The 26,670-nt window shown below is 38.7% G+C and overlaps 1 protein-coding gene across 9 annotated transcripts in view; it reads right to left on the bottom strand.

Annotated features, from left to right (window-relative positions):
- Nucleotides 1–26,670, bottom strand: part of PATJ (PATJ crumbs cell polarity complex component) — a 139,884-nt gene that overhangs the window by 104,076 nt on the left and 9,138 nt on the right. For 4 of the 9 annotated variants that reach the window (XM_051796322.1, XM_051796362.1, XM_051796372.1 and 1 more), the window contains exons 7-16: nt 26,403–26,615; nt 23,213–23,315; nt 21,969–22,060; nt 20,577–20,715; nt 20,168–20,302; nt 14,643–14,719; nt 12,127–12,183; nt 11,540–11,674; nt 7,778–7,942; nt 6,881–7,009 (exon numbers count right to left, since the gene is read on the bottom strand). In XM_051796322.1, coding sequence (XP_051652282.1) covers nt 6,881–7,009; nt 7,778–7,942; nt 11,540–11,674; nt 12,127–12,183; nt 14,643–14,719; nt 20,168–20,302; nt 20,577–20,715; nt 21,969–22,060; nt 23,213–23,315; nt 26,403–26,615 — 1,245 coding nt within the window. Of the gene's footprint in view, nt 1–6,880; nt 7,010–7,777; nt 7,943–11,539; nt 11,675–12,126; nt 12,184–14,642; nt 14,720–20,167; nt 20,303–20,576; nt 20,716–21,968; nt 22,061–23,212; nt 23,316–26,401; nt 26,616–26,670 lie in introns of all 9 variants that reach the window. The other 5 variants (XM_051796330.1, XM_051796336.1, XM_051796316.1 and 2 more) reach the window with 5 other exon arrangements.

Raw genomic sequence — 26,670 nt, 5'->3', positions numbered from 1 at the left:
ACTGGGGAGGTCCCAATTAACAAAGTTGGCAGATGTGATGCCCACCTACAAAAAGAGCTGGAAGGAGGATCCAGGGAATTACAGGCTTGTCAGCTTGACCTTGGTGCCAGGAAGGTCATGGAGCAGATCACCCTGAATGCCATCACACAGCATGTACAGGACAACCTGGGGATCAGGCCAAGCCAGCATAGGTTTGGGAAAGGCAGGTCCTTCTTGACCAACCTCATCTTGTGCTACCCTGGGGTTTTGCCTGGGATTACCCATGGTTGAGACAAGAACAGTTTCACAGTTGAATAAAGATAATAACAATACTAATACTAATAAATATAAAGGGACCTAACAAAAAGAGAGAGAGGAATAAAACCTGAGAAAAACAAATAATGCACAGTCAAACTGCTCACCACCCACTGGCCCATGCCCAGCCAGTCCCTGAGCAGCAACTTGCCCCTCCTGGCCATTTATATACTGAGTACGACATTTTCTGGTATGGAATATCCCTTTGGCTAGTTTGGATCAACTGTCTTGGCTTCTTGTGCACCTCCTCACTGGCAGAGCATGGGAAACTGAGAAGTCCTTGAGTTAGACTAGTCGCTACTTAGCAACAACTCAAACACTGCTGTGTTATCAACATTATTCTCATGCTGAATCCAAAACATAGCCCTGCATCAGCTACTAGAAGGAAAATTAACCTTATCCCAGCCAAAACCAGGACATGTGCTTAGTGGGTGAGTTTGTGGCTGTTGTCTACAGAGCCTTTAGTAAAGCCTTTGACACTGATTCCCACAGCATTCTCCTGGAGAAACTGGCTGTGCACAGCTTGGATGGCCAAGAAGGCCAACGGCACCTGGCTTGTGTCAGCAGTAGTGTGACCAGCAGGACCAGGGTAGTGATCATCCCCCTGTGCTGGGCACTGCTGAGGTCACACCTCAAACCCTGGGGCAGTTCTGGGCCTCTCACAAGAAAGACAAAGGGGCTGGAGTGTGTCCAGAGAAGACAACAGAGTTGGGAAAGGGTCTGGAGCACAAGGAGAGGCTGAGGGAGCTGGGGAGATCAGCCTGGAGAAAAGGAGGCTCGGGGGGACCTTCTCACTCTCTACAACTCCCCTGACTGGGAGAACGGTTGGACTCAATGGTCTTGGAGGGCTTTTCCAACCTAAATGATTCTGTGATTCTATGAGATTCCTTCCTAACTTCTCAGAGTCAGACTGATGACTTTCACAAGTCGAGTGTAGGGAATACCCAAGCCCTAATGACTTCCTGCCTCCAAGTTCTCCAGTTCCTCTGTACCTTAGCAAGCTATTTCTGCGTATCTGTCTGTATCTCACATCAGAGATACACAGTCTCTTTGATTTCTTATTAAAGTGGTCTCTGGTCTCCCAATGTGTTTGTACTGCTGCACTGAGGTTTTGGAAACCACTAATCATGAACACCCTAGAAACTTTACCAGGAATGTGCTCAATTGCATTCACAGGCTCTTCAATCCTGAAAAGTAGTATTTAAGCTGAACTCCAAGAGAATTTTTCAAAAAGCTACATTGAATTCAATTCATGACACACTATTAAGAATTATTTTACACATGAAGCAGCTTAATATGATTTAAAGGATGTAGAACTTTCCCATAGGGGGAGAGAAGCAAATCCTCCGTGAGATGAGTACCAACACAGTTGGTACTGAGGCTTACAGAACTTTGATGTTAATGAATGTGGATGGGTTGTAGAGATGGGAGAAAAGCTGCCTTTATCAGTTGTCCCAGTACCAAGCTGATAGCCATTGTAAAACTGCTTTTTAATACAGCTGTGCAGCTTTTGCCAGTAAGCCACAGGTTTCCATCACATGATCAGGTGAAAATGTGCTTAACAAAGACGTGAATATGCTCCTTTGTTCATAACAAACTTATCACAAGACAGACAAAGCTCAAATTATCACAAGAGGGCAAACGTTTAGCCAGCAATGTGTCAAAGCATTCCAGCCTGCATCTCACTGCTGAACAGACCAAGAAAGGAAAAAAAAATATAATCTAGTTGAATACCACCTTCTACAAATAAGTCAGTTTGCTTTTTTGTAACTCTACATCTGGAGCCTGTTTGTTTGGGGCATAAAGAAAAGAGGAAAGATATTTGGAGACACTTAAATTGCTTCACTTCCTGCCGTGAATGACTACACAGTGATTTTGTTAGAAAAGAGAAAACAATTCTTTCCCATGCTCCCTGGGAGAAGGACAAAACATAACCTGCTGAATGTGCAGCAAAAAAGACTTTCGTTCAACAGTAAGAAAAAACTGCTACTGATAATAAAGTGAAGCCCAGGGATAAGGCAGCTGTGGAGTTTCTGTTGCTAGATTAGAGTAACACCCCTGGAGCACTGACCCAGGCAGACCAAAGCAAGCACACTTCATACTGCTTCTTCCGGTCTGGGTAACATGAAGCTCATTGAGTGCTGAAATGCCTCTTCCTGCTTCCATGGACCACTTGGAACAGATGAGTCCATGAGCTCCTACAGCCCAACAGGTCTATAGGGCAGCTGGGTACAGTGCAAAAGCACCTGGGCACTGGGGACTTACCCTTCAGCACAGACAGGGAGAAACAGCATCTCACAGTCATTCCTAAGAGCTGTGTAAAATGTCAAACCCCCTTGTTCCACAACCCTCGCCCTCTCCAGTTTCACAGTGAAACAGCTGCTTTAATAAGACTCTGACTTCAAAGCACAGTAAATTAAGCTCCACATAGAGTCCATTCAGCTTTTTGTTTAATTTGATAAAAGCTCATCAGACCATTTAAGTTACCTTCTGGTCAATACTGCCTCAAGAAATCTGCAATTCAGCTACCTGTGGTTTTTCCAATATTCTTGTAAACCATTACTGACAGAACCTATTGGCCTGCAATACATGTTCTTTGGTAAATACTGTTTCAGGGCTCAAAGTACATTCTATACCACTGTGATTTCTTTTTCTCAAGAAATCTTCATCTGGTGGGATTTTTCTTTCCTCTTGCTCTAATGCCCTGGGATCACCATTACATTGACAGCATTTCTCCCCTATTTTAACCTGATGACATATCTTTTAATTTCTTTCTAAGAAAAATGGATTGGTCTCAATAACAATAAGCTCTTGACTTGCTGGTTAGGATGTTGGACTGGGCTTGAAGCAACCTAATGGAAGGTGACCCTGCCCATGGTAGGGGGTTGGAACTGGATAAGCATTGAAGTCCCTTCCAACCCACACCATTCTCTGATTCCATGGTTCTGTGACTAATTCTAGGCTAGACAGAACTACTGTTGAGCTGGATACTTTCAGGTCTATTGACAACGAACAATAAATACACTGACCACAGCCTGTTGCATCCCAGATGATCCCAAACACTGGGTCCCTCATTCACCATCAAAACTTGCCGCTAACTGTGCCAGCAACACTACATAAAAGTTAGTTAAGAGGTGAAAGGGAGAGCAACTTCTCCAAGTGAAATTGCAAGGAAATTAAGGGAGGTAGAGTATATTACTTCATGGAGAAGTTGGCCAGAAGACTGAACAGCACACCTTTTTATGGCCAAAAGCCCTCTGCAGGCATCTCATCTAAGCATCACTGAGAAAAAGCAATGCCTGACCTAAGAGGTTTGACAAGATCCCAAGACAGTGATGACAATAGAAAAATACACAGAAGATTTCATTTTAAGACCTCTTCCGTGTTTCTTATTTAAATAATCCCTCACATCGGAAGAAAAAGAAACCCAGTGAAACACATCGTTTCAAGAATACAGAGGAACAGCCTCCTCATCCACCTCCCTCTCACCAAGTATTGACCTTGCTGCCAGGAAAGCAGCTTTCAAAGATCTTAGATTTCCAACCACATAATTCCAAATTAGGACATTCAGAGGGGGGAAAAAAGGTTTCGTTTTTATACAGTGAACACAGGAAGATGAAGAATATCCTATATAAATGCAGTCCTGATATAGCAAAGGGGATAACTCTATTTTCCACTGGTACCCCAAAGTTTTAGAAATGTGTGCACAAACCTTATTAAAAAAAAAAAGAAGGTGGCTGTTTGAAGCCTTTAAATCCCTAAAGACAGACAAAAGAAAACAGAGGACAAAGTAGAAATACTATTGATTATGCATAATTGGTATAATTAATTTGTAATTAGTTCATTAAAATATATAGGCATTGGAATTATGCTTGTACATTTCTGGGAATATCCTGCAAGTCACTTGGGATATGCTTATCATTTACTTGATAGATGAAACATTATTAGAAAGACAGCCCATTAAAAATTAATATGCCAGAGTAATAATTTTCTCGATCTCAGCATTCAGTTTTCTACGCACTCAGATTCCTGTTCTACTTCACAAAGAGTTTTTATTAATTCTGTTTCCCAGAGCGTGACTTGGGAAGCACAGCATTTAGGACAACTGAGGCACAACATCCTTTATGCTGAGCATGCAGCCAGTTTTGAGAAACAAAATGACTAATAGTATAAATTCTATGCCACAAGAGCTCTCAGCACCACATCTAATTCTATAATCAAAACTAAGATGGAAAGGTGAAAAGCCTTGTGCTTCAAAACAAGTACCAAACATGAAGAAACTTCCAGAGCACTGGAACCAGCCTGGTCTCTAATTGCCACAGTGGCATTTCAAAGGGGGCAATAATAGTGCATCACCATTTCTTAACTCTCATGTCACTCCACTATTTCTACTGCTCTTTCTGAAGTCCTTCCAATACATCTGAAGTGCCATTTCAACTAACAGCTACAGAAATAATTTGATGTTAAAAACGCAGGATACAGTCACTTCACCTCCCAGTTGGGTATGTAACATCAAATTTTCCTTAAATTTCTGTAATGGATGGGGAGTCAGTCCTTGTGTGTGTAACTACCAGGAACAGGAACAGGCCTTCTGCTCAAAATCTCCTCTTAAAAAGTATTTTCCTCCCCTCAGTGAACACTAATGGGAGCCTAGAAAGGCTGGTCTCACTGATGATGAAGCCAGGCCATGAGAAGACCTATCTTCTCTTTAAAAAAATCTAAAAAAAATTATAAATCATATTACTCATAAGGAGCAAAATCAACAGTGGATATATAGTGTAAGTATATGCAAGTATCATTTCCCATTGTAAGGTTTGAATTTTCTCCAGTAAAACAAAGAGTATGTGCCTAAAACAACACCTTTCTTTTTTTAAAGAAGGATCTCTGGGTCATTCAAGCCAGTGTTAAATACTGCAGTAATTCTGTGCTTCTCAGCAAATCTGCTTTAAGAATTCCAAACACTCTCCCAGGAACCATGTACAATTTTTATTCCTTGCCTCCAATCTAGCACGGACAATTATTTATTTTCTTTGCCTTGCACTCAAGGATGTGATGGATGTTATTTACATCAAAACACACGCACAGTCACAGATATCTCTCTATAAAAATTAATCTGCAGATGATGAAAAGTGTAAAAGATCTAAAAGGCAAATCCCAAACAAAAGAGCATACTTTATACATAAATATCTTGAAATTATAAAGATCTGAGATTAAGTGGTTTACCACTCATTTAGAATTGATTAGAATGTATTTAAATTTAGCTGAAAGTACCACAACATTGCCCATGTATTTGCATCTGCAAATAAGTAAATAAAAAGCCTGCTATTAAAGCCTTCATTAATTCTGATTATATGAGAACTTAAAAGCAAATCTGTGTATTACTGCTCTGTAAAGACTCCCAGCAACTCTACAGTAAAGCTGGCACTGCAACACAACATGTGTCAGCGAAAATGACTAACAGGATCTATTTTCAGTAATCTTAAATCACACTGGTAAAATATAGAATTAATGGTTTTGCATAATACTTCAAATATTTTTTCTTCTAATTCATTCCCAATTCATGCCTTATTGTATCAAAAAGTGAATTTTATATCACTTGACATTTATGCACAACAGTTGAACACATTTCATTAAACTACAATGTTTAGGCAGCACTCAGATGTGATGTGTATATTATTATAAAGACTGATCCAGCTATTTTATTTCCTTATAAATATGATGACTAGAAGTTTAAAAAAATATATCACATTGACTAGAAACACTAAGAACATTTCATTCTGACTACAGATTTTGAGAGTTTCTATATATTTAATTGAAGTCAACATTTTTGAAAGAAGGATTCATTAATTTTAGTAGAATTTTACCCCAATTAAAGACCTGTCTGTTGATTTCTAAGGAGTTTAACAATTAAGGATAAAATCAACCCCAACTAATAAATAAAATAAATGTATTAAAGCAATTTTGTGTCTGCAGAAACTTGAGTTTGCAACACTGATTCATGTGTCAGCCCTGATATTCCCTTTGGACTGTGAAGGACAGTCCTGGTAAAGCTCCTTCTGCAAACTCTACTTTTTCAGGGCTTGACTCAAAACCTGAGTGAATATTTCTGACTTGAGTGGTACCGAAGTTCCCAGACCAGCAAAGGTCTATATTCCATTTATACATGAAAGGAGATTTGGAGTATTGAGGGGAGAAAGAGCAAAAGACCCTTTACATTTGGTACATATGAAATGATGCTCCAAAATCCCAGAACGTGCACTTGTCACTCTCAGAGTTGAAAAGTCATTCCAAGTAAAACAAAATGCAACAAGAACCAACCTCCTCCAACATTTAGAAATTAAACTCAGAGTTATAAGGTGGAGTTTGATTAAAGATTTTGCACTCAATCACATCCAATAATCAGACTGATTTAGAACACTCTATACTTTATAGAGTTGGCCTCAAAATAAACTACTTTTCCCTATAGTTTCTAGGCCCAAGTGCCAAGTCGATTACCTGGGAATCAACATTACAAAACATTTTAAGGCACCACACAAGACAAAGGATCAAAGCAATTTTTAGTATTTAGTTATACAGAAAAGTATACCTGATAGTCTAAAATGCTGAATCCTAAACCATTTTTGTCTTTCTCCAGTTCAATAACCTTCACATCAGGAGACCATAATGCTAATTCTCCTTCTTCCTCCTCAGGGTTAGAGTCTTCCTCAGGTTTCACCTGAAAATTAAAAGCTCTACTTAAAATACTACTCTTTCAGTTCTTTAAAAACATTATTCCTTCTATATTTTGATTATTAATGGAGCATACATGCCCTAAAACATGACCTTTTATGGAATTAAAACGTCATTAAACATTATGAATATAGTTTGCTCCAGCTTGCTGCCTTAAGTACTCCCCTGGAACCACATTTTGAGCATCAGGGCCCAACCTGGCACACAAACATGCATTTATTAGTCTAATTAATTAATTGTTATAATATTACTAACCTGTTACATGTTGATGAACTTCAGCTGTCCCATTAGATGCATAAAGGAAAAATAAATAGCATAAAAGATTTAACCACAGACAGCTAATAGAAAGACCAGACTACCAGAAAAGATGAGAAGCCAAGCTGTAAATACTTTTGCAAATAGGAACAACCACAAGTGTCAAGTTTTAGTTTGAGACTTTAAAGCTTCCGCAATGGAAAGAAACATTAGGTTTCATTTTTTTCCAGTTCTATAAAAACCTACTCAGAACACGAAAGCAATCAGCTAATGGTGGCAAGGATGTGATTTAGTATAATTCAGAGCTCTCACTCACCTATTAAGTGTAGGAATGATGAATGGGATGTACAGAGTCAGCAATGCAGCTCCATGATTTACCTACCTTGTCTTTATAGAACAATGAAGTTTCTCATGACCAACCTTTATAAAGTCAGGAATATATGCACTTTTTAAAAAAGTTACTGTCCTTTTTCACAACAGAATGACAGAAGAAGTCTACCTTTTGTTCTGGAAGGGAAACTCCCACGGTGGGCTCATCTACAAGTGACTCACTGCCATCATCAAAGAGTCGCCGACAGCAAACCAGTGTAAATGGGGGTGGCACTTCCTTGAGGAAAGTGACTGCCTCCCGCCGGGATTTTCCATACAACTGGACTCCATTTACCTATACAGAAGAGAAACACCAAAAGAATTAAAGGATATCAACCAGATTCTTTTATTTAGGGTTTCCCCACCCCCACATATTTGTTTCCCCACCTGAGTGTGAAAGTCTAATTTTACCTGGGGATTCTGGCACAGTTTGCAAAGTTTTATTAACTTCTGAAGAATATCTAGATTATTATAAGACTTAAACTTCATCTGCAAGATCTTGTAACTTCTGACTGCTGCATCATGTCTCTTCAGCTTCCTCAAACCTTTTTTCTGTGCAGGGCCAGGAGTTGGACTTGATGATCACGATGGGTCCTTTCCAACTCAGCATACTCTCTGATTCTATTTTTCCTAGCCTAAATCTTTCCTGGAATTCTTCTTTCTTTCTCACCTGTTTCTTTGTTGGGGAATTTTTTTTAGCATTAGGCTTATTGTGTTTGAATTTAAAAAGAAAAGAATTTAACTTTTCCACAATATTTTAAGAAAACACAGGTTCTGAGCTCTGATCAAAAAACTCAAGTCAGAACTAGCACAACTAGTTTAACAGTTGGACTCGATGACCTCAGAGGCGTTCCAACCCCAATGACTCTATGATTCTAACTTTGCCAGTTTAAAATGTAACAAAGTGGTTGAAACTAAAACAGATCCTACAGAAAACATCCAGGGATGTTTATATAGAAAAAAAGAAACCAACTGCAGTAAGTAATTAATCAGAAAATTGTGACAAGGTTCAAAGCTTACCATCTGATAAGCTTGAGATCCTGAGTGACAACAGAAAACCATAAGGCCATTGTTAATGGATGTTTTAAACCACAGACTTTGAAACAGAAAAAAAAGAGATAGACAGATCAGACAGATAGATAGATAGAGAGATAATGCTGCTTTAAAAACGGGATACTGCAATTGTACTTTTTTGCCCAGAAAAGCTGTGGCTGCCCCATCCCTGGAAGTGTTCAAGGCCAAGTTGGACAGGGCTTGGAGCAACCTGGTCTAGTGAAAGGTGTCCTTGCCCATGGCAGGGGGTCTAACTAGGTGATTTTTAAGGTCCCCTTCAACCCAAACCATTCTGTGATTCTACTTCCTCAGGAAAATAACATGCAATATCCTGAGGGTAAATCTATTTGGACCACAGGGGTATCCCTAAACACAAGAAAAGCAGAATGTCAGGAGGTGTCAGTGATGTAAACATCAACTATCTTGACTAGCACTGCAGCCCCAAAGGAGCAGGAATTTCATCTAATTAGTGCTATGGACTCAATCCCAATATCTCTTGTGTTTCAGGGATTTCTTTCAGGCTGCCTCAAGTCTGCTCTCATGACCAAATGTCCAAAGTTGCTGGGTGCAACCACTAGTTTAGGTGGAAATCCAGCACACATCATCCAAATCGCTCCACAACAGGAACCAAAGCACAGTAAGTGGGGATAATTGAAGATACTCTTCAATACTTCCCTCCACACCCAAACTGCAGATGAACTCACATTTGATCCTAGAAAACAGAGCATGAAAACATGCAATGTACATGTGCACACCTCTGTACAATGAGGCAGAGTCTTTCCACGTACTTCTCAGATCTTGCTGTTTAGAATTCAATCTTATGCAAGGCTACACAGAAAGCTCACTTCAGCCAACATTTTCCTCCTGATCATTTCTATTTTTTTCCTCCCCCACTTTATGCTTTTTGCAGTGTAAATTTAGTTTATACTGCTGGGAAACACAAAGTTCTTCTCACACTATAGCCCAGGCAAGGAGAAAAATTGAGAGTGGTGTAACTGGCCTCCGCCATGGTAAGATGAACTGCTCTAGGTTTTTTCAGTAAGAATTACAGCAAGTGCTGAGCTATCAGACTAATCCATTAGTTAATTATTTAAGAAGAAGGATCTACGCATAAGGATTTTTTAATGCATTGAGAGTGGCAGTGTGTGGTGGAAAGTTACCAGCACTTCTCAGCATCCTGTGATTGATGGGGAAGAGCTACCCTGCACTCCCCAGCAGACATGGGGACTCCCATTTCTTCTTTGGCAGCTGCCAGAAATCAGCTTCTAAGCAGGCAAGGTGCCCTACACCCATTCACTCACCACCCCGCTCCAGTGATTTGTGCCATCAAATAGGAGTGAAATTTTACAACAAAACCAGAAGGACACAAAGCCCTTTACTCCTAAAACAGAACACGGTGAAATTACCTAAAATTAAGGTCAGGGGAGGAATATCATGCATCCTATCATAATTCAAACACATCATTAAAAATAATCAACATTCAACTCTACTATATATTAAAAAAAATTCCTTGCTGATCACATTTTAATCCCAACCCTATCAGGCCCAGGTAGGGTTAATTGTTTGGGGAATGGGGCTGTCACTTTTTCCACTGCAAACTCCTGCTTAAGGGGATTTCTAACTTGGCTGCAAAAACATACTCTGGGCTAAACCTGGCACATAAAGCTTTGGCCTCAGAGCACATTTTTATTTTGTTGGGGTTTTTTTTCCAGTTACAGTGTAGAAAATAATTTATGTTCACTAGGTCTGGACATACCTGTGAACTTAAATGTAAGTAATACATAAATAAACAGTAATACATAAAACTGTTAAATATATGCAATAAAAGTTTCCTAAGTTACTCTACAGCACTGCATTATTGCTTTTTGTATATAGTTTTTTGTTTAATGGCCAAGGAATTTAAATGACACTTCCAGCATTCCATTAATCCTTTCCTTCAGGAATCAAGATTTCCTCCATTACACCATAAGAAAATGTTTTAGGTCTTAGTGATATCAGTATGAATTTTTGATGTTAAAAGGTGAATAAGTAAAAGCAAAATAGCTGTACACCTAACAAATCAATCTTTATGAAGGCCTAATTCTGTTCCCATTAAATGTTCTTTGCATCCACTAAAAAAGGTTCAAATATTCCACAAAGAGCAGGTATTCAATAGGGCATCTTTTCACTTGCAGGCTGAGATACTGATAGATACACGTACACACACACACATACACACACAAAATAGGTATTATTTTAATATTTTCAAATAATTATTTTACCTGAGCAAATAGGTCTAGTGTGATTCTCATAAGTTCAAAACTGCCCAAATACCTCTCTATACATATTTAAACAAACTGATGTACTTGCTCATACACACAAATGTGTTTCAACACTCAGCAAGCAAGTTATATGTTATATGTGTAACTGGAACCACTACTCCTAAGACTGTTGTAAATTTTTTAGGAGTGAAAAATATTCAGAAATATTATCCACCACAAAAGCTAACACCAGATTGTGCAAAAGACTGAGCTACAGGACTACAAATAATTCAACACAAATATTATCTGTGCCCTTATAACTCTTCATACTTGTGTTAAAACATTTCAGAAAAAAACCCCACATGAAGTCACTAAGAGGTCACAAAAATCTGATATTATGTCCAGAAAGGAGGAAGGAAACAGGAAAGAAAATGAATGTGAATTCCAAAGCACTACCCTGCTTCCACAACTAACTCTGGAATACTCCTATTGCACACACAGAGCCAAATCAGAATTTAATACAAGCATTTTGAAGAAGGTCAAGCAAATAGGAAATACATCAGGTTCTATTTTGGGGCGGGTTCTGTTTTGTTTTTTACCTCCAGAAGTTCATCCTCCAGTTGCAGAAGACCAAGTGCTGCAGGTGAACCATCTGAAGTAATGGATGATATATAATGATGTCCATCAAACGTGTCAAGCTCAACACCTAATCTCCAAGTGTGGATGGGTAATAGCTGCCAAAAGAGAAGTATATATATAAAGTACAAATCTTGTCTACCACAATTTAAACACATTTAGGATTCAGGAACTCACCAAACTGAACTAAACACAGAGTAAGATGATTAAGTCTTCATGGTGACACTGCTGGCACTACTGCTCAAGCATCTATAATTTCACTTTTACAAACTGTTTGCACAAATGAAAAAAACCAGTCTGCTCTTTGGGGGGCAAAGGCAATTAGAACTGTATTGGGGGGTAGTGGAGTTGTATTAAAAGGTTCATTTGCCCATGTTAAGAAAAGGTATTGGATCAGTCCAGAAGATAAGCAGAATATTGGTAGCCTTTTTTTGGGAAAGATAGAGCCATAAACCCACCAAATTCCTGAAACGATCTGGAACTGTGTCATGTCCTTCTAGAATTACTCTGCCAACATATATCATGAAGGAAACCACCGTGTAAGTCATACCTTTGAGTACTTCTGGAGCTCTGAATCATCTGTAATGGGCATATCCACATTCACAACCTAAAAATTGGACATCAGAACATTTTTCAATAGCAGGATAATAAAGACTTTACCGGAACCATGAATTCTGGCAAAAAAAAATTGTGAGCAAAATAAACTACACTTAAACAAAGTCACATGGATGCAAAATAATTTTAAACAAATGTTAGAAAAATCTTTCAGGCGCAGAACATTTACAAGTAGGAATGCGGTGATTATGCACCATTAGCAGACTCCAATATTATCCTATTCCCGAAGCTCAAATGCCAATTTTAGTCAAGTTCAGTAATCCTGTGTAAGCACAAAATGCCATTATGTTTGACACAAATACCCAAACGGACTTGCCAACCAGAATTTGAAAGTACTATAGTTTAAGTTATTACCTCAGGCTATATTGCAGCCATCTAACATCTAGATTAACCCACCATCTTCTGCAGCATATTTCTAACATGGCTTGAAATACATGAGTTTAATTACCAAATCTGACTGTAAAGTGGAGTATTTAAAACAGTGCCAGGAAATCCCTTCAGTATATTTTCATTCTTTTTAATATTAATAAAGTAACTATGTTCATCACCAGTTTTCTTGTAATGTTCTTCCTTAACACAACTGAGTTATCAGTAATCTTACAAGGTTATTTAGTCCAATTTTGAATGCACTAAGATGACACAGAATCATAGAATGGTTTGGGTTGGAAGGGACACTAAAGATTATCTAGTTTCAACCTATGGCCCAGGGTTGGAGTTTGGGACACTGAAGTGGAGTATGTTTGGCAGGAAAGCTACACTTGTTAAACCTGGAAAATACATAACCTTACAAAAAATCGGGCTATTTTCCTTTGGAAATTACTAGTTTGACAAAGTATCTATGAAACAATACTAAGCCTCAGGTTTTTCTTTTGGATTAATTTTAAATAGGGCTTCCAGCATCTTGTTTTCCAGTACCTAGGTTGTTTTTCCCAACAGACAGAATCCAATTCATGTCTATCTAGTTGTAATTAAATGAATCTATGACTGATACCTCCTCAGCTTGACTGCTCATGCAGTACATGGCCACAAACACTACCCAGTCACACATCCTTGCCCAGGATTTCAGCTCCTTCCATTGCTACCACAAAGGATCAGCAATACATAAGCCATGAGGGACACCAAGCTCTCTCTTCAAACATCTATTTCCTCTGAAAATAAGTCCTCTGAGACAATACTGCAGGCACCTTTAGGGTGACTTCCTGGGAGCTGCGTGTAGGAGTGAGAATGGTGTGACACAGGGACTGGTATGTCACAGGTTGAAATCAAACTGAACATTGTTATTGAACACAACTAAGCCAGAGCAGAGGCAGGTACAGGCAACAAGAATCACAAGATGACTTTCAAAATGGGGTGCCACAAGAGTTTCCTTCTGTTATTTAAAAGGCCCAATCGTTACCATTTTCACTTCTGACATTTCACTGGCGGCAGCCGAAGGAGAATTAGAAATGGCCTGTTTCACCAGCTAAGCAGGTTTTCGTCCTCTGTGGGAAGTGTGATGGTGCTAAGGGAAGTAATACCAGCCTCTTGAAATGTAAGGATGGGAATACCAAGCAACTGAAGTGGGCAGCCAAACAGATTTATTGCATCATGTACATAATCTTACACGAACCTCAGATCTTAAAGGAGTGCTAATGGAAAAGAAGAAGTGAGTTTCTCAAGGCAATTCTTAAAGCTACTTTAAATCTTCCAGCGAGTGACTGGAACGATGGCTACTCCAAGTAGTAAAAATAAGTGTCTCTAAATCAACTGGACAAGCATTGCAAAGACAAACAGGGCATTTTCTTGGTGGTGGTGAGAATTTTTTAAGGCTTTGGGAAGAACACTGGCTGAAGTCTTTTATCTCTAATTACTGGCTCACCCAGCACTGAAAAGCAGAAGTGAATTACAATTTCCATCAACTCCTCATGATAATTCATCAAAACAATCTTTTGCTTGGCAATTGTTTAATACAAAGTGAAGAAATACCTAATAGACACTGGCACCACAAAGTTACACTACTGAGAATTGCTTCCTATTTTCCCAGCATGTTTGAAAATCATTCTTTCATTCTTCAGATAAAATTGTAAGATTCTTGTGAAAACAGGAGCCCTATCCTGAGCCTTTCTTTTCCCAGTGTACAACAGAACAAATAGATCGTGAATGAAATAATAAAAATGCCACATATTTTAAGTGGCTGCTATGATGCAGAATTAAAAGGACAGTCGATTTTCTTAAATCACTGTTCCTATGTAGTATAAGAACAGTGTCTATATAAACAAAATAAAAGAACAACAAAACCCCCAACTCATTATAACATATATTTTAGCTTTGATGTTACAGGACAGAAAATTTGATGTAACTGATCTGTTCCAAACACTAAACTGTTCTATAAATGGCCTGTAATACTAAGCTCACAGATCTGTAATTTAAAGAAACAACATTCATGATGTAATTTATTGAAATATAACATACCATAACTTCGTATTCTGGTCCCAACAGGTTTTCCCACTTGGATTTTAGTTCGTGTGCTGGAGGAAGTGGGACTCTTCCTAAATATGAAAGTGAATATTAAATTTACAAGCATATTGTACATTCAGAAGCACATTTACTTCTAAATACTTCAATAAAAATTCAGTGTAAATAGAAGATTAGAGGGAATAATCCCCAAAAGGAAAGTGCATTAAGCTGAGTCTATCAAACAGTACAAATCAAAAATGTCTTTCTTAGGAAAACAATGCAAAATGTCAGCTCCTGCTAACGTGTGATTTATTCAGCTGAGAAGCAGAAGAGGTGATGCTTGATGATGAGATGCGAGTTCTGTACCATACAGTACTGTAAATAAATCATTCTTTCAGGCTGCAAAAACAAATTTCACACGACTTCATAATTTGCTGCTATAAAAACCCTTTGCCACTCCAGGGAAACATCATCTCCCACCCAAATGAACCCCCTTAAGAAGTAAAACACCTGACAAGATATTGCTGTTATCGAGGGGCTGTGTCAGCACAATGCAGGCACAGACTTTATTTATACATTTGGCAGGTATAAAGGCTTGTCTACTTTAATTAGGCCAGTAAGTAACATGAGCTTTAATATAAGCTCCAGTTCTAAACCAGTCTTCCGTGGGAACTTGGCTATCTTGACATTTATATCTTTTCAGCTTTCTTACTTATGCAACCAAGGCAGTATTACAGTCATGTAAGACAATTTGACAGAGCTAGACAGCAGAAAATGACTGGCTGCCCTGCGTTTGACCTCATCCAGAAGCTCAGCTCACATATAAAGTTCCAGGCCAGAGCAATGTGTAACTGGTAAGAATCAAACTCCACAGCAAATTCCATCCAGCAGCTACAGCAGCAGCAACTGGGGGCTGAATTACCAAAACCTGTTTTTTTTCCCCCCTGAATGACTGCAGTAGTTTGTCAGATGTCTAGACAAGGCACAGACCACTCAGTATTGCTGATGCGTCACACCGAAATTTGGAATGTAAATCACAAGCTCACATTTTGCACACAAACCAGTGAGTAAAATACCTCAAGGGGGGAAGTTTGAAGTCCACCTACCAGCAACAGCCTACACAAATGACATGTCAAGCTGCCTCTGCTTTCAACACCTTTGAACATTGCAGAGATAAAGCCTTGCTATACAATCCTCATTACTTCGTTTTAAAAACTGGATGCTTTCCACTTGTTAAAATAAAAGATAGAAGTTAACTTCTACAACAACAGAACCCATCACTGTATCTCTTCTGCTCACTTTCAGTCATGCCAGATAGGTAAATTCTGTGTGATCTGCACTGAGAAACCACCTTCCTGAGAGCCTAACAACCAAGATTTCACTTGGAAATATCCAGAGCTTCTTTAACCTGTAGGCTCAGAGAGATACAGATATTCCAGAATTCCAGTAAACCTGATAGCTATTTTCTGCTACCAAAAAGACACCCCACCAAGATTAAAAACTTGAGTTTGTAAATACAGGTCACAGTTCTCTCTGAAATAAATTATCTCCTTAAAAAAAAGGGCAGACAAATTGTCCTGAAATTCTTTCCCTCATTGAAATTTAATTAAAGTTTCTAATGTGAACCTTGTTATCAAGCACAGGCTGATCACTATCTTTACTTCCCAACTGTAGCAAAACCAGAACACCAGTGCATTCTTCTACTCTTTCAATTTGCAGAAATACATAGGGACAAAAATTCCTTAGTTTGTCTTTCTGCTATTAGAAAGTTACAACAGCGTGAACACACAGGACTTAAGCACCTGCAATCCCCTGTGCAGCCAAATATAGATTTGAAGGTTCACCAGGAGTAATGAATCTCAGGGTCAAGCTCAAAGTTCACAGTGTAAGCTGTGTTCAGCTGGCTGAATACAGATTTTTTTGTCACTTCCAAAACACATAACCAAAATCTATGAGTTGTTCAGAGCAGGTGCTGATGCACGTCTCCATTTGAAGTTTTCCCCTTTCTTTCTTTCAAACACTCTTTGAAGTCTTTGCTCGTAACTTCCTCAGAACTGTGGAAATGTTGGCTGAAGGGATTTGGATTGAATATATTCAATTCCAAAGCTATCACTCAATTCACTTGCAATGTTCCTTTTTCCCCAAACAGCTTTTTCCACATGGCAGCTAATAGGAAGTTTCTTTCTAGTATCTCATCCAGCTGAATTTCTCATGACCTGACATATGTGCCATGTCTTTTTATAATGTACAAGGACTCAGAAAACAAAACCACACCACCACTTCTCAGGGACAGCTTTCATTAGCAACTTTCAGTGTATTTAGTCTGTCCTTCTGCCTGTGCTTCCATAAAGTTTTTCATTTCTAATTACCAAGCATCAAGAATAAACCAAAAATGCATGGGAAAATCATATTTTCTGGTCAAAATTGGGATCTTTTCTTCTTGCAATTTCCTCGTGGTTTAGCAAACTTACTAATGCTCTATCTTTACCTGCCCTACTGCTAAATCTTTTTCCCCGGACACCTTCAAGCTCCTGACTCACACCACTGTATATCTAGGTTCTGAGTACTCCTGCAAGGCAAGAGAAAGCAGTTCTGCTCAGTCTGAAGCCTTGTTAATTAAGTTAATTGCTTCTATGCTGCTAACACAGAGTTTCAGGCCTCGTGTACATTGTATCCATGTTGCCTTTGTAACAGAACTACTTAAGCATGGTATTACCTGGCCAGAATTACTATTTAATACCTCCCCAGGAAACACAATTTAATAAGAATTTCACACAACTGGGCTTAAAGGGAAGTAATACACATTTTATAAAACATACCTTTTACATTAAACTTTTAAAAGCATTTCCAGAGTTTAGTCAGAGCCTTAAATTAGCCGTATTTACTTTAGCACCATTATAATGAAGTGCCCATCACCACGTCCAAAATAAGCACCTATCTTTGGAATTGAAACCTGGCCATTAAATTCTATTCTGAGGTGAAATCTTATACATCGTATTTCTGCAGGAGTAAAATTTGCAGCTTAAGTATTTCAACTTTTTAACAGAGGCACACGCACTTTATAGTTGCATAAAGCTTTTGCAGAACATTGTACCTGAAAGTTTTTCAGAGAGAAAACCACAGTTTAATTAGCAATGGGACTTGCTTCCCACAGCACTAAATGCTCCTGATTCGTTACTCAGTTCCAAAGCCTTGCCTGTGGCATTTTCCTGCTGGCCAAGGAGGACCAGTACAGTCGATGGCATCAAGGGCTGTATCCAACTACAAACAACATCTTCAGTGTTTAAATTCTGGTATTCCAAGACATACTGCATGCAAACCCATCATCCTGTACTCTCCAAGGTAAGGGGAGCTTGGATACATGGGAGAATAGGAAAATCTCCTAGTACAGGTGCTACATCACGTTCTGGGGAATGAAATGCAGCTCTATCACACTGCCCTTGCAAGGAACCACCATGAATCCAATACACCTTGAGACTAACACAGTTTGTTACCTTCAAGCCAGGTAAAAGAAATTTTAGTTCCCAGCATAAGCTGATCCCAGCACTGACAGACCGTATTTGCACAGCACCAGGTATTGGGTAACAAATCCCTCAGAGAGTTCTCTTTGCATCAGAACAGACACCTGTAGCCTGTGATAACCCAACCACCGGTGGTCAGGAGCTGATTACAGAGATATTGTTCACTTCAGTAGAAAAAGAAAATACTTTATTCATAGGAAGTTCCACAGTCAAAAAAGACTATGTAAGTGATACAGGACAGCATGTGTTGCTCTTTTCCAGCCTCTGCCACAGCAAGTCTAAATCCTTCTGGCTCTTCTGCCCCTAAATACGTCCTCCTACTCAGCCCTTAAGTCATCAGTCCATTGTAACTACAAATCAATATGTGCTTTCCTACTCATACAGCTAAAACAATGCTTTGATAACCTCAACTCTCAGCTACTCAACCGCCTCTGTTCTGGCTTCCTACTTCTGGGAACACACAAAAGTCACAACAAAGGATGTCTGGTTACAAGGCTTGGACAGAAAAGTAAAACAGAATGGAATACAGGAACTGCTACATTTCTCTTGTTTCCAGGTTGTCTTTAATACTGACAGATCTTCAACAATCAGAGCAAAATTGTTATTCATTGACAGCCGTAATTTAGAATCCTCTATTACATCTACATATCTTAGAAACTACAAGGCATAAGGATAATTTATGCACACTTTAACACAAGCTGTATAAATTCACCCAGAAGTTCCTGTAGAAAAGCCCAGAAATCTGTAGGGAAACTGAAGCGTGCCTTCTGGAAAGACCTCCAACCTTGATTCCCAAGTCAGCTAAAACCCAAAGCAAGTCTTTGTGACCTGCCCCTATTGTCCATTTGCCTTTGTTGTTAAAAATATGCCTAATTTGAACTCCAGCTATCAGGTCTTTATGTCTAAGACACAAGTTCTGATGAAGTTACTGCAGTGTCAGAAGAGGAAACTGCAACAAATGGGCATCAGGGATGTTGTACAGGAAACCAGAAGAATATTATGAAAATAGTCCACAAGAGTCCAAGGCCTGTGAGGACAAGAAGATTTCAGAATCGTTCAGGTTGGAAAAGACTCCTAAGATCATCGAGTCCAACTATTAAGATGGATATGAGTGAGGTAACACTGGATCAGGAAACAAATATGAACTCCTGGGAGTTCCATCTCCTGATGCTGCTCACCCAGCATTGTGGTTCAGGGCCCTGGCAGCACAGGAGGATAAACAAATCTTGTCTCTCAGATGACTGCTGGCAGGACACCTCAGGTCATGAGAGCAGGACCAGAACTAGAAAGAGGACTCACTGAACTTTCAGCTCTATAGAGTCTATGAGATCTGTTACAGAGTACTGAAAGGGCTGCACCTCCACTGCCTATAACCTTAAAAAAACCCTCCCAAAACAAAGGGGATTACTATTGACTGGAAAAGGGCAAATTTTACACAAGGAGGAAGATCCAGAGAATCACAGGCCCCACAATCATGAGAGACTTCTTGGAATCCACTTCCAAAGACACAAATGAAAAGAAAACAAATCAGGAACAGACAATATAGGTTTGCCAAGTAAGTGACCAATCTGACTGCAAGACAGCAATGTGGATGAAGGTGTAACACACTTCAACTTTACTGAAGCTTTTGACACCACTTACATCAGCATTCCCATTTGGAAACTGAGGAAACATAGGCTAAATAGGCTGAAAACCAGATGGAGCACAGGGACCAAAGACAGCATTAATGAATGGCTTGGCACCCAGTTATGAGCGGAGCTGAATATCTACAGGGCCTATGTGATCCTGTGTCTTCATCAGTGATCCCCATGATGACACAGAATGCACATTGTGGGGACAGGGTGAGGTGGGAGAGTCGATAGATCCAACAAGTAGAGTTTTACTTCTGAGGGAACTGAATAAAAAGCATTACAAGGTAAAAGTTGAAGATGGAATAAGCCATGACAGCCCGTCAGTATTGAAAATGAATTAAAGACAGTCCCAAGGCTCAGAAAAGACACTGCAAGATATCCTATCTACCTGCTTTAAGTAGACTCTGCTGCTTTTCACTTTGAAGATTATCCTTCTGTTCTTGTTTTCCCTCATTCTTAGTGTCCACACTAATTTCAGTCTCTACAGCTGCAGGGGACACAAAGACTGGAACAGTTGGCTGCACTGTGAGAACAAATGAAAAAAAACCAAATCATATGCTGCAAAATATAGGAAGTAGTAACAACACCTCGTTAATTCTGGGGGGGAAGGCACTCAATTTTCCTGAATTTCTTGGTTTTTTGTCTTTCCATTCCTTCTGAAGTACCTCATTTTCTACAGTGTGCTTTTACAAAATCGAGGATCACGTTGTATCTAGTCCTGAATTGTTAAATGAGGTAACTGTAAATTGAGTGAAAAATAAAATCAGTTGCTAGAAAAAAGAGAAAAAAAGGATTACCTCTATCTGAAGGTCTTTCTGAAGAAATAGTAGAGGAAGGTTTCCTTCTAAGTAAAGTGAGACGTACAGTCTGTCCTGTGTTCCTCAATACCTCTACCACTTCTTGGTTGCTATAATCCTGTATATTAACCCCATCAACCTAAAACAAGAAAATTGTATCAAAGAGTAGTAATTGTTTTCCATTCTTAGGCTATGTAGTGTAGTATCATACACTGTAAGCATCAGCCACACTATTTTATGCAGGAATTATAGGGTTATTCTCCCAAGACAGTAGTATTTGCAAAACAATCTCATTAAATCAGTTACATTCACTAATGAGATAATATTTTCAAAATGCATTTTAAAAGGAAACAAAACAGTAATTTCTTGTCTTCATGGGGCAACCACAAAGCAGAATTTACTAATCTGATACACATATGCACAGATTTTCCTTGATTTTTTTTTTGTTTACAAAAACCAGTCTTGACAAGGACTCTGGATTGAAGCTCCCCAGCAGAGCAGTCAACCTGGAATTCTGTTCAGTTCATTATCACTGTTTTCTCACAGATTTCTAACATGCCCCAAACAAGTCTATATACACATCTGTTTGTTCAATCCATTCTGAACAGTCCAATTCTTACATTTTCAGATATTTTAATTTACACCCAAAATACTCTGTTCACCTCACTGTCAGATCATGCATCAATAGGAGCTTTTCCTGCAGATAAAATGTTGTATCAAATTTTGCTCTCACAAAGGAGAAGCTGACTTCGGAAGGTCTGGCATAGCACACATTTTAAAAGTAATTTAAACTCATATCTCCATAAATATTATCTCTTAAAACAAAAGGACTGTGTAATTCATTCCTGCTTGTACTGTGAATGCAAAATTGGCTATTATTCAATTCACTGTTATTCAACTTTTTTTCCCCATTTTTCTACACATAAAGCTTGGGATTTTAAACCTAATTTGTGACCATTAACATCTTGATTGCATCCACACTCCACAGCCGTTAAGGACCATAAACAATGTACCACATCTTGCAAAATCTTAACCATCCTCACGCAAATCACATGCAATTCAATTGGAAGTTAATGCTGCTCATCTATACTGCAGGCCAAAAGCCAAGATTCTCCACTCTGAAACACTTTAATCCAAATGCTTGCCTCTTTCATAGTTAACTACTATTTACTACTTCTTTGAATATAAAATAATACTTTAACCACAGCAAGCCAAAGCTCATTTCTGTCATAAATCTACCTAAACAAATACAAACCACCAAATTATTTCTTCTGCAAAGCAGAGGAGGTTTAATTAATTTTTGAAAGTCTCTACTACGTTGTTCTTTTAGCACTGAGATGTGTAATGAAGTACTACTTCTACAGCAATATGTAAGAAGAGTATTTTACTTACAGCAACAATTTTGTCATGGACATGAATTTGGCCATTGTGGTCAGCAGCACTACCAGGTATTATATTTTTCACAAAAATCCCTGAAGGTTCTGCTGGAGAGGACAGAAAGAAGTCACTGCATTAACCTAATCTGTTTCTTTTCTGACTAAGATTTTTAATTCCAGCCTTTTTCACACATTCTTCTTTCCGTAAAGTGATGATTGTGTAAACCACCAATATTTGCATGTTACCACTCACACAACTTGACATGAAATGACTGAGGATCTCTGGTGGAAAAACCAGCACTGACACAACCACCTGTACACTGACCTCAAAATTCTTCCCTTAAAATGGATCACAAAAGACTGCCTCCTCCATGGATTCATCCTTGTGCTTACCCAGGCTTTAAACCACAATCACTTAAATCCATGCTGCATTTGATTTCAATAGGACTAACTAAGCTAAAAGTAAAGTACGTGCTTAAGGACTTTGATCAGGACTTCAATCATCTTACAGCTAAAGAATTTAGTACTTTAAATCTTAATGAAGAAGGATTTTTCTTTTTTTAAAAAAAGAGAAACATGGAAATCAGAAAAGCCGTCCTTTGTCATGTCTGACGTTTGATTATTAATTCTAATTAGAACAAGGAAATAAAAACAAAACAAAACAGTAAAAAACCCCGAAACTAACACTTCCACCAACTCATGCTAAATAAGAAACACTGATCTTTAATTCTGGTAAATCTTCACACTCCATCCATCCTTTTCTGGACACTGACCTTCATCAAACACCTGCCCAACATGGTTTGTCTATGCTCTACAAAACCCCTCCACCAGTGCTTCAAACTCACCTTTTCCCACTGCCTGACATGTGCCCCTCCCCAGCCCCCTGCACTGGCCTGGGATTCCTGCCTGGCAACACAAGAGGATCTCCTGGGAACAAAGAGCGTTTGAGAGCAACTCCAGCTGCACCATGTTCCCAAATTACCTCGACTCCCACAAGGAAGGAGAGGGATAAAAAGCACTACCCCTTTGTGTAAAACCAGATATTCAGTTGGGTCAATTTTAAAGATATTATCATTTGTGCAACCAATATCTGAAAGACAAGTTAACAGCTCTAATTTAAAGAGGATTTAGGGGAAAAAAACCAGCTGATTGCATGTCCCCGTATCCTACCACAGGTAGGAGCTATTAATTTTCCCCATAGTTAATAAAGGGTATTTGAGAAGCCCCTGTCCTAGACGTACTACATCCTGTAGAACTCACCTACATCACATGTGCCAGCATATCCAACAATTGTTATTCCCAGGCTTTGCCCATTCTTTTTTACAAGTTCAACGTCATAGGTATCAAAAAGGTTGATATTATCCTATAAATAAAGCATAAGACAGTAAAAAAAAATCTTGTAATTTCGCAGTACCGTTACAATATTGCAGGTTAATTAAGATCTTCGGAAGTGAGCAGTGATTTTGATTTTCCTGTTTTAAGAGGGATTTTATTTGTAAGACAGACATAACCAAGATTTGCTGAAAATAAAGTGTCACCAAAGTCTTTGTTTGCTTTTTAAATTTTTTCCCAATACCTGATCCATATAGCTGTCAGAGGTATAATATAAACATTTTAATGAAAGGTTTTTATTAGACTACTCAGGGGACATTTCCCTTTGGATTCCACTTGGTAACAACAAACTTCCCAGTCAATCCCTCAAGACAACAAAAATCCTGAATGCCCTCAGAATTTCTTCTCTCCCTTTAAAATGTGAGTCCTGATGTTTGCTGTGGTTCTGTTCAGGTTTGACCACCATCAAGCCGCAAGGAGAACCAGAAGCCTCCAGGTTGTCCATGGCAATGGGACGCAAAAGCCTCATTAGTTTGCATTCAGATAAAATCATTTTTAAGACCTATCAGAAAAGGGAGATAATTCCTTTGTAAATGCAATGTAAATTCATTTGTAAAGTCCCTACAAAGCTGCCTCAGGATGTCTGTGCAATTCTCCTCTGACCAGTAAAAATCTAAACTGCAAGACAAGAGTTCAAACAGGGAACAGTAAAGACATTCGTGAGACCAAAGAGAAAAACAATCAAGCACATAAATCTGGGATTGCAACGGATAAGTTAAAATACATAGAGTTGTTTGTTTTCAGTAATCAGATTGTACAGCCCAATGAGATCAAAAAGAAGATGATGAGAGTAAGGCCTGTTAAAGTGATGAAATCAAGAGGGGATACTGTCACTGCCAACAGCAAAAAAAGGACTGGGAAACTAGAAAACATTTCTTAAGGGAGTGAAAAAGATAAGTTTAATCAAATGCTTACCAAGTATCAGCTTTGGACAGACCCATATTAAAAGCAGGGCGGAGTTATAGCCATATTGCACTTTTCAATGAAAGAGAAATCAATGGACAGCTATCTCGTCATCACACACACCTCCCTCCACTAGCACAGTCATTAAACTCATTTAATGCCTCCCAACTCCCTTGCTCCGTAAGAGGCTGATGGAGATGAAGATAAGTTTTGACGTTGTCACTTATCTATAGAGTAAACAAGCCTATAGAAACACCTGAAATGGAGCTATGGCCTTGAGAGTCCTGCTGTTTTGACAATCAAAAGCTCCTCAGAGTCAATGCTTTAATGCAAAACATTAGAAGGGAGCTTGGAAAAATCAAAGTGCAAAGTCCTAAGTAGAGTCAGCACAAGTAGGCTGCTAACATTGCTGCCAGTATCTTGGAGACTACAGATGAGAAGTCTGTTTTCTTGTGCCCATGCACAGATGTAGGTAGCTTCAGTTATTCTCTACTACAATAGAGAAATAAGAAGTTTAAAGAAAATAAAATATTAATATAAAACTGAAAATAACCAATGATCTATTAAAAATGCCTTTCTGCTAGTTTGCAAAAAAAAGGAAAAAATTTTCTATTCCAAAGCTCACAGCTAGTGAAAGTACTCTGAAATCAGAGATAAATTAGATTATAGAGAAAATTTCAGACAAAGTGGAAAGGTGAAGCATTGAAATCAACATTAAATTAATAAATACATTCAGTTTAGCCACTAATCTTGTCTTCAGCAAATCTCTCCTAGAACCAGGAAAAGGAGTTTCTTCAAATCTACATATGAAGGCACTATTTAGTTCAGAAAAAAAGAGATGACATCCAGAAAGAAGTAGATAAAATTGCAAAACTATTTTTTCCCCTCCAGACTACATAGGAGGCATAAGGAGGACACTGAAAATACATCCAGAAGAAATAATATTGTAGAAAGGCTGCAGCATCTACAGTGCTTGGGGTTGATTAGCGACAACATGAAGAGAGAAAAATAGGACTTCGCAGAGGAAACAAAACTAGGATCATGTTATTTTTTCCCTAATATGGGTCTTGGAAAATATGATCCAGGCAGAAAAGAAGTGTCTTGTAACAATGCTGATTCTCTTGGAAAGCTTTTTGTCAGAGTATTGGACAAACTCACCTTTAAGACTCCAACCTTACTTACATAAATCCCCTCCTCCCATCTCTCTCCCACTCACATTTTGTACTACACCAACCCCTCTTGGGAGAAGAGGAGCTCGAGAAGGACCCAAAATACTCAGCTGGCAGCTTCAGTTTTCCAGAAATGCAAGACACAAAGCTACTGGCAGCCCAGCAAGCAAGAAGGTGCATTTATAATAATATGACTTCTACGCTGACCTTTAAAAATAGTGCTTAAAAAAAAATACCTCTCTTCACTCACATTCAAGAAACTAAACAAGAAAGAAAAGGCTACTCAGATTCTACACCTAAATCTAAGCAGCACAGTAGCAGCAGATGGTACACAAGCACAGCTTTGTTTATGTTTCGAGACCTACTGTACACTTAGTGTAGCATTTGTTGATTTTAATTACTCAAAACTGAAAAGAATGACTTCAAAAACAAGAGACTTTGATATGACCATGATAAGATTTGCTAAAACAAGTTTCAAAATTTTTAGATATATTTCCTATCACAGACAGTAGTGTAGACTATGAAAACATTACACTTATGTTTCATAAAAAGATGATTGTGCTGAATAATTCTGGTGTGGCCGTGGCGCTCTGGATTTCAGAGCAGGCAAATTCAGAGTCCAGTTTTAAATCCACTTACAAATGATTGATTAGCAAAAATTTAATGAGCTAAGAAGGAGAACTAAAAGTACCACTTATCGATAATGTTTATGGTCTTGGTAATTAAATTATCGACTCTGAAATAAATTCTGTAAAGCTGGTCATTCCAATCCCAAGATTACAGGTATTAATAACATACAGGAAAAAGGGAAAAATTATAGAAGGCAGGGTTATAATAATGACCACTTAAATACAAGCACATGATATCTGGAAACTCAAGAGAGAAGTAGTACTTTAGGTCTCAAGAACACTCTGTTCTCTCTTTCCTTTCTGATCACAAGCCACAAACATACTTAAAAATGTCATAAGGAAGCAGCAGGTACTTACATTTCCATTTTGAAGGGAAGGTAATGTGCTGACTGGCCAGCTCACAGGAGCTGGTGGAGCCTCCATGACTTCACACTTGGGGTCCCTTGCAACAATCATCCTAACAGAATTCCCACAGTTTCTCAGCACTTGGGCAACTTGCTCACTTGTCATTCCTCGCACATTGGTCCCTCCAATCTGTAAGATGTGATCTCCTGTTCGGAGCCTCCCATCCTTCAAATACAAATTAAATTGAAAAAATGTTTCCAGGCTATATATAAAATATCTG

This window comes from Manacus candei, unplaced genomic scaffold (genome assembly GCF_025592945.1).
Source record: "Manacus candei isolate 608988 ecotype Guabito, Panama unplaced genomic scaffold, ASM2559294v1 h1tg000005l, whole genome shotgun sequence".
NCBI classification, from domain to species: domain Eukaryota; kingdom Metazoa; phylum Chordata; class Aves; order Passeriformes; family Pipridae; genus Manacus; species Manacus candei.
Note: the sequence above shows the minus strand (reverse complement) of the source record. Positions and strands in the feature narration are given on the sequence as shown.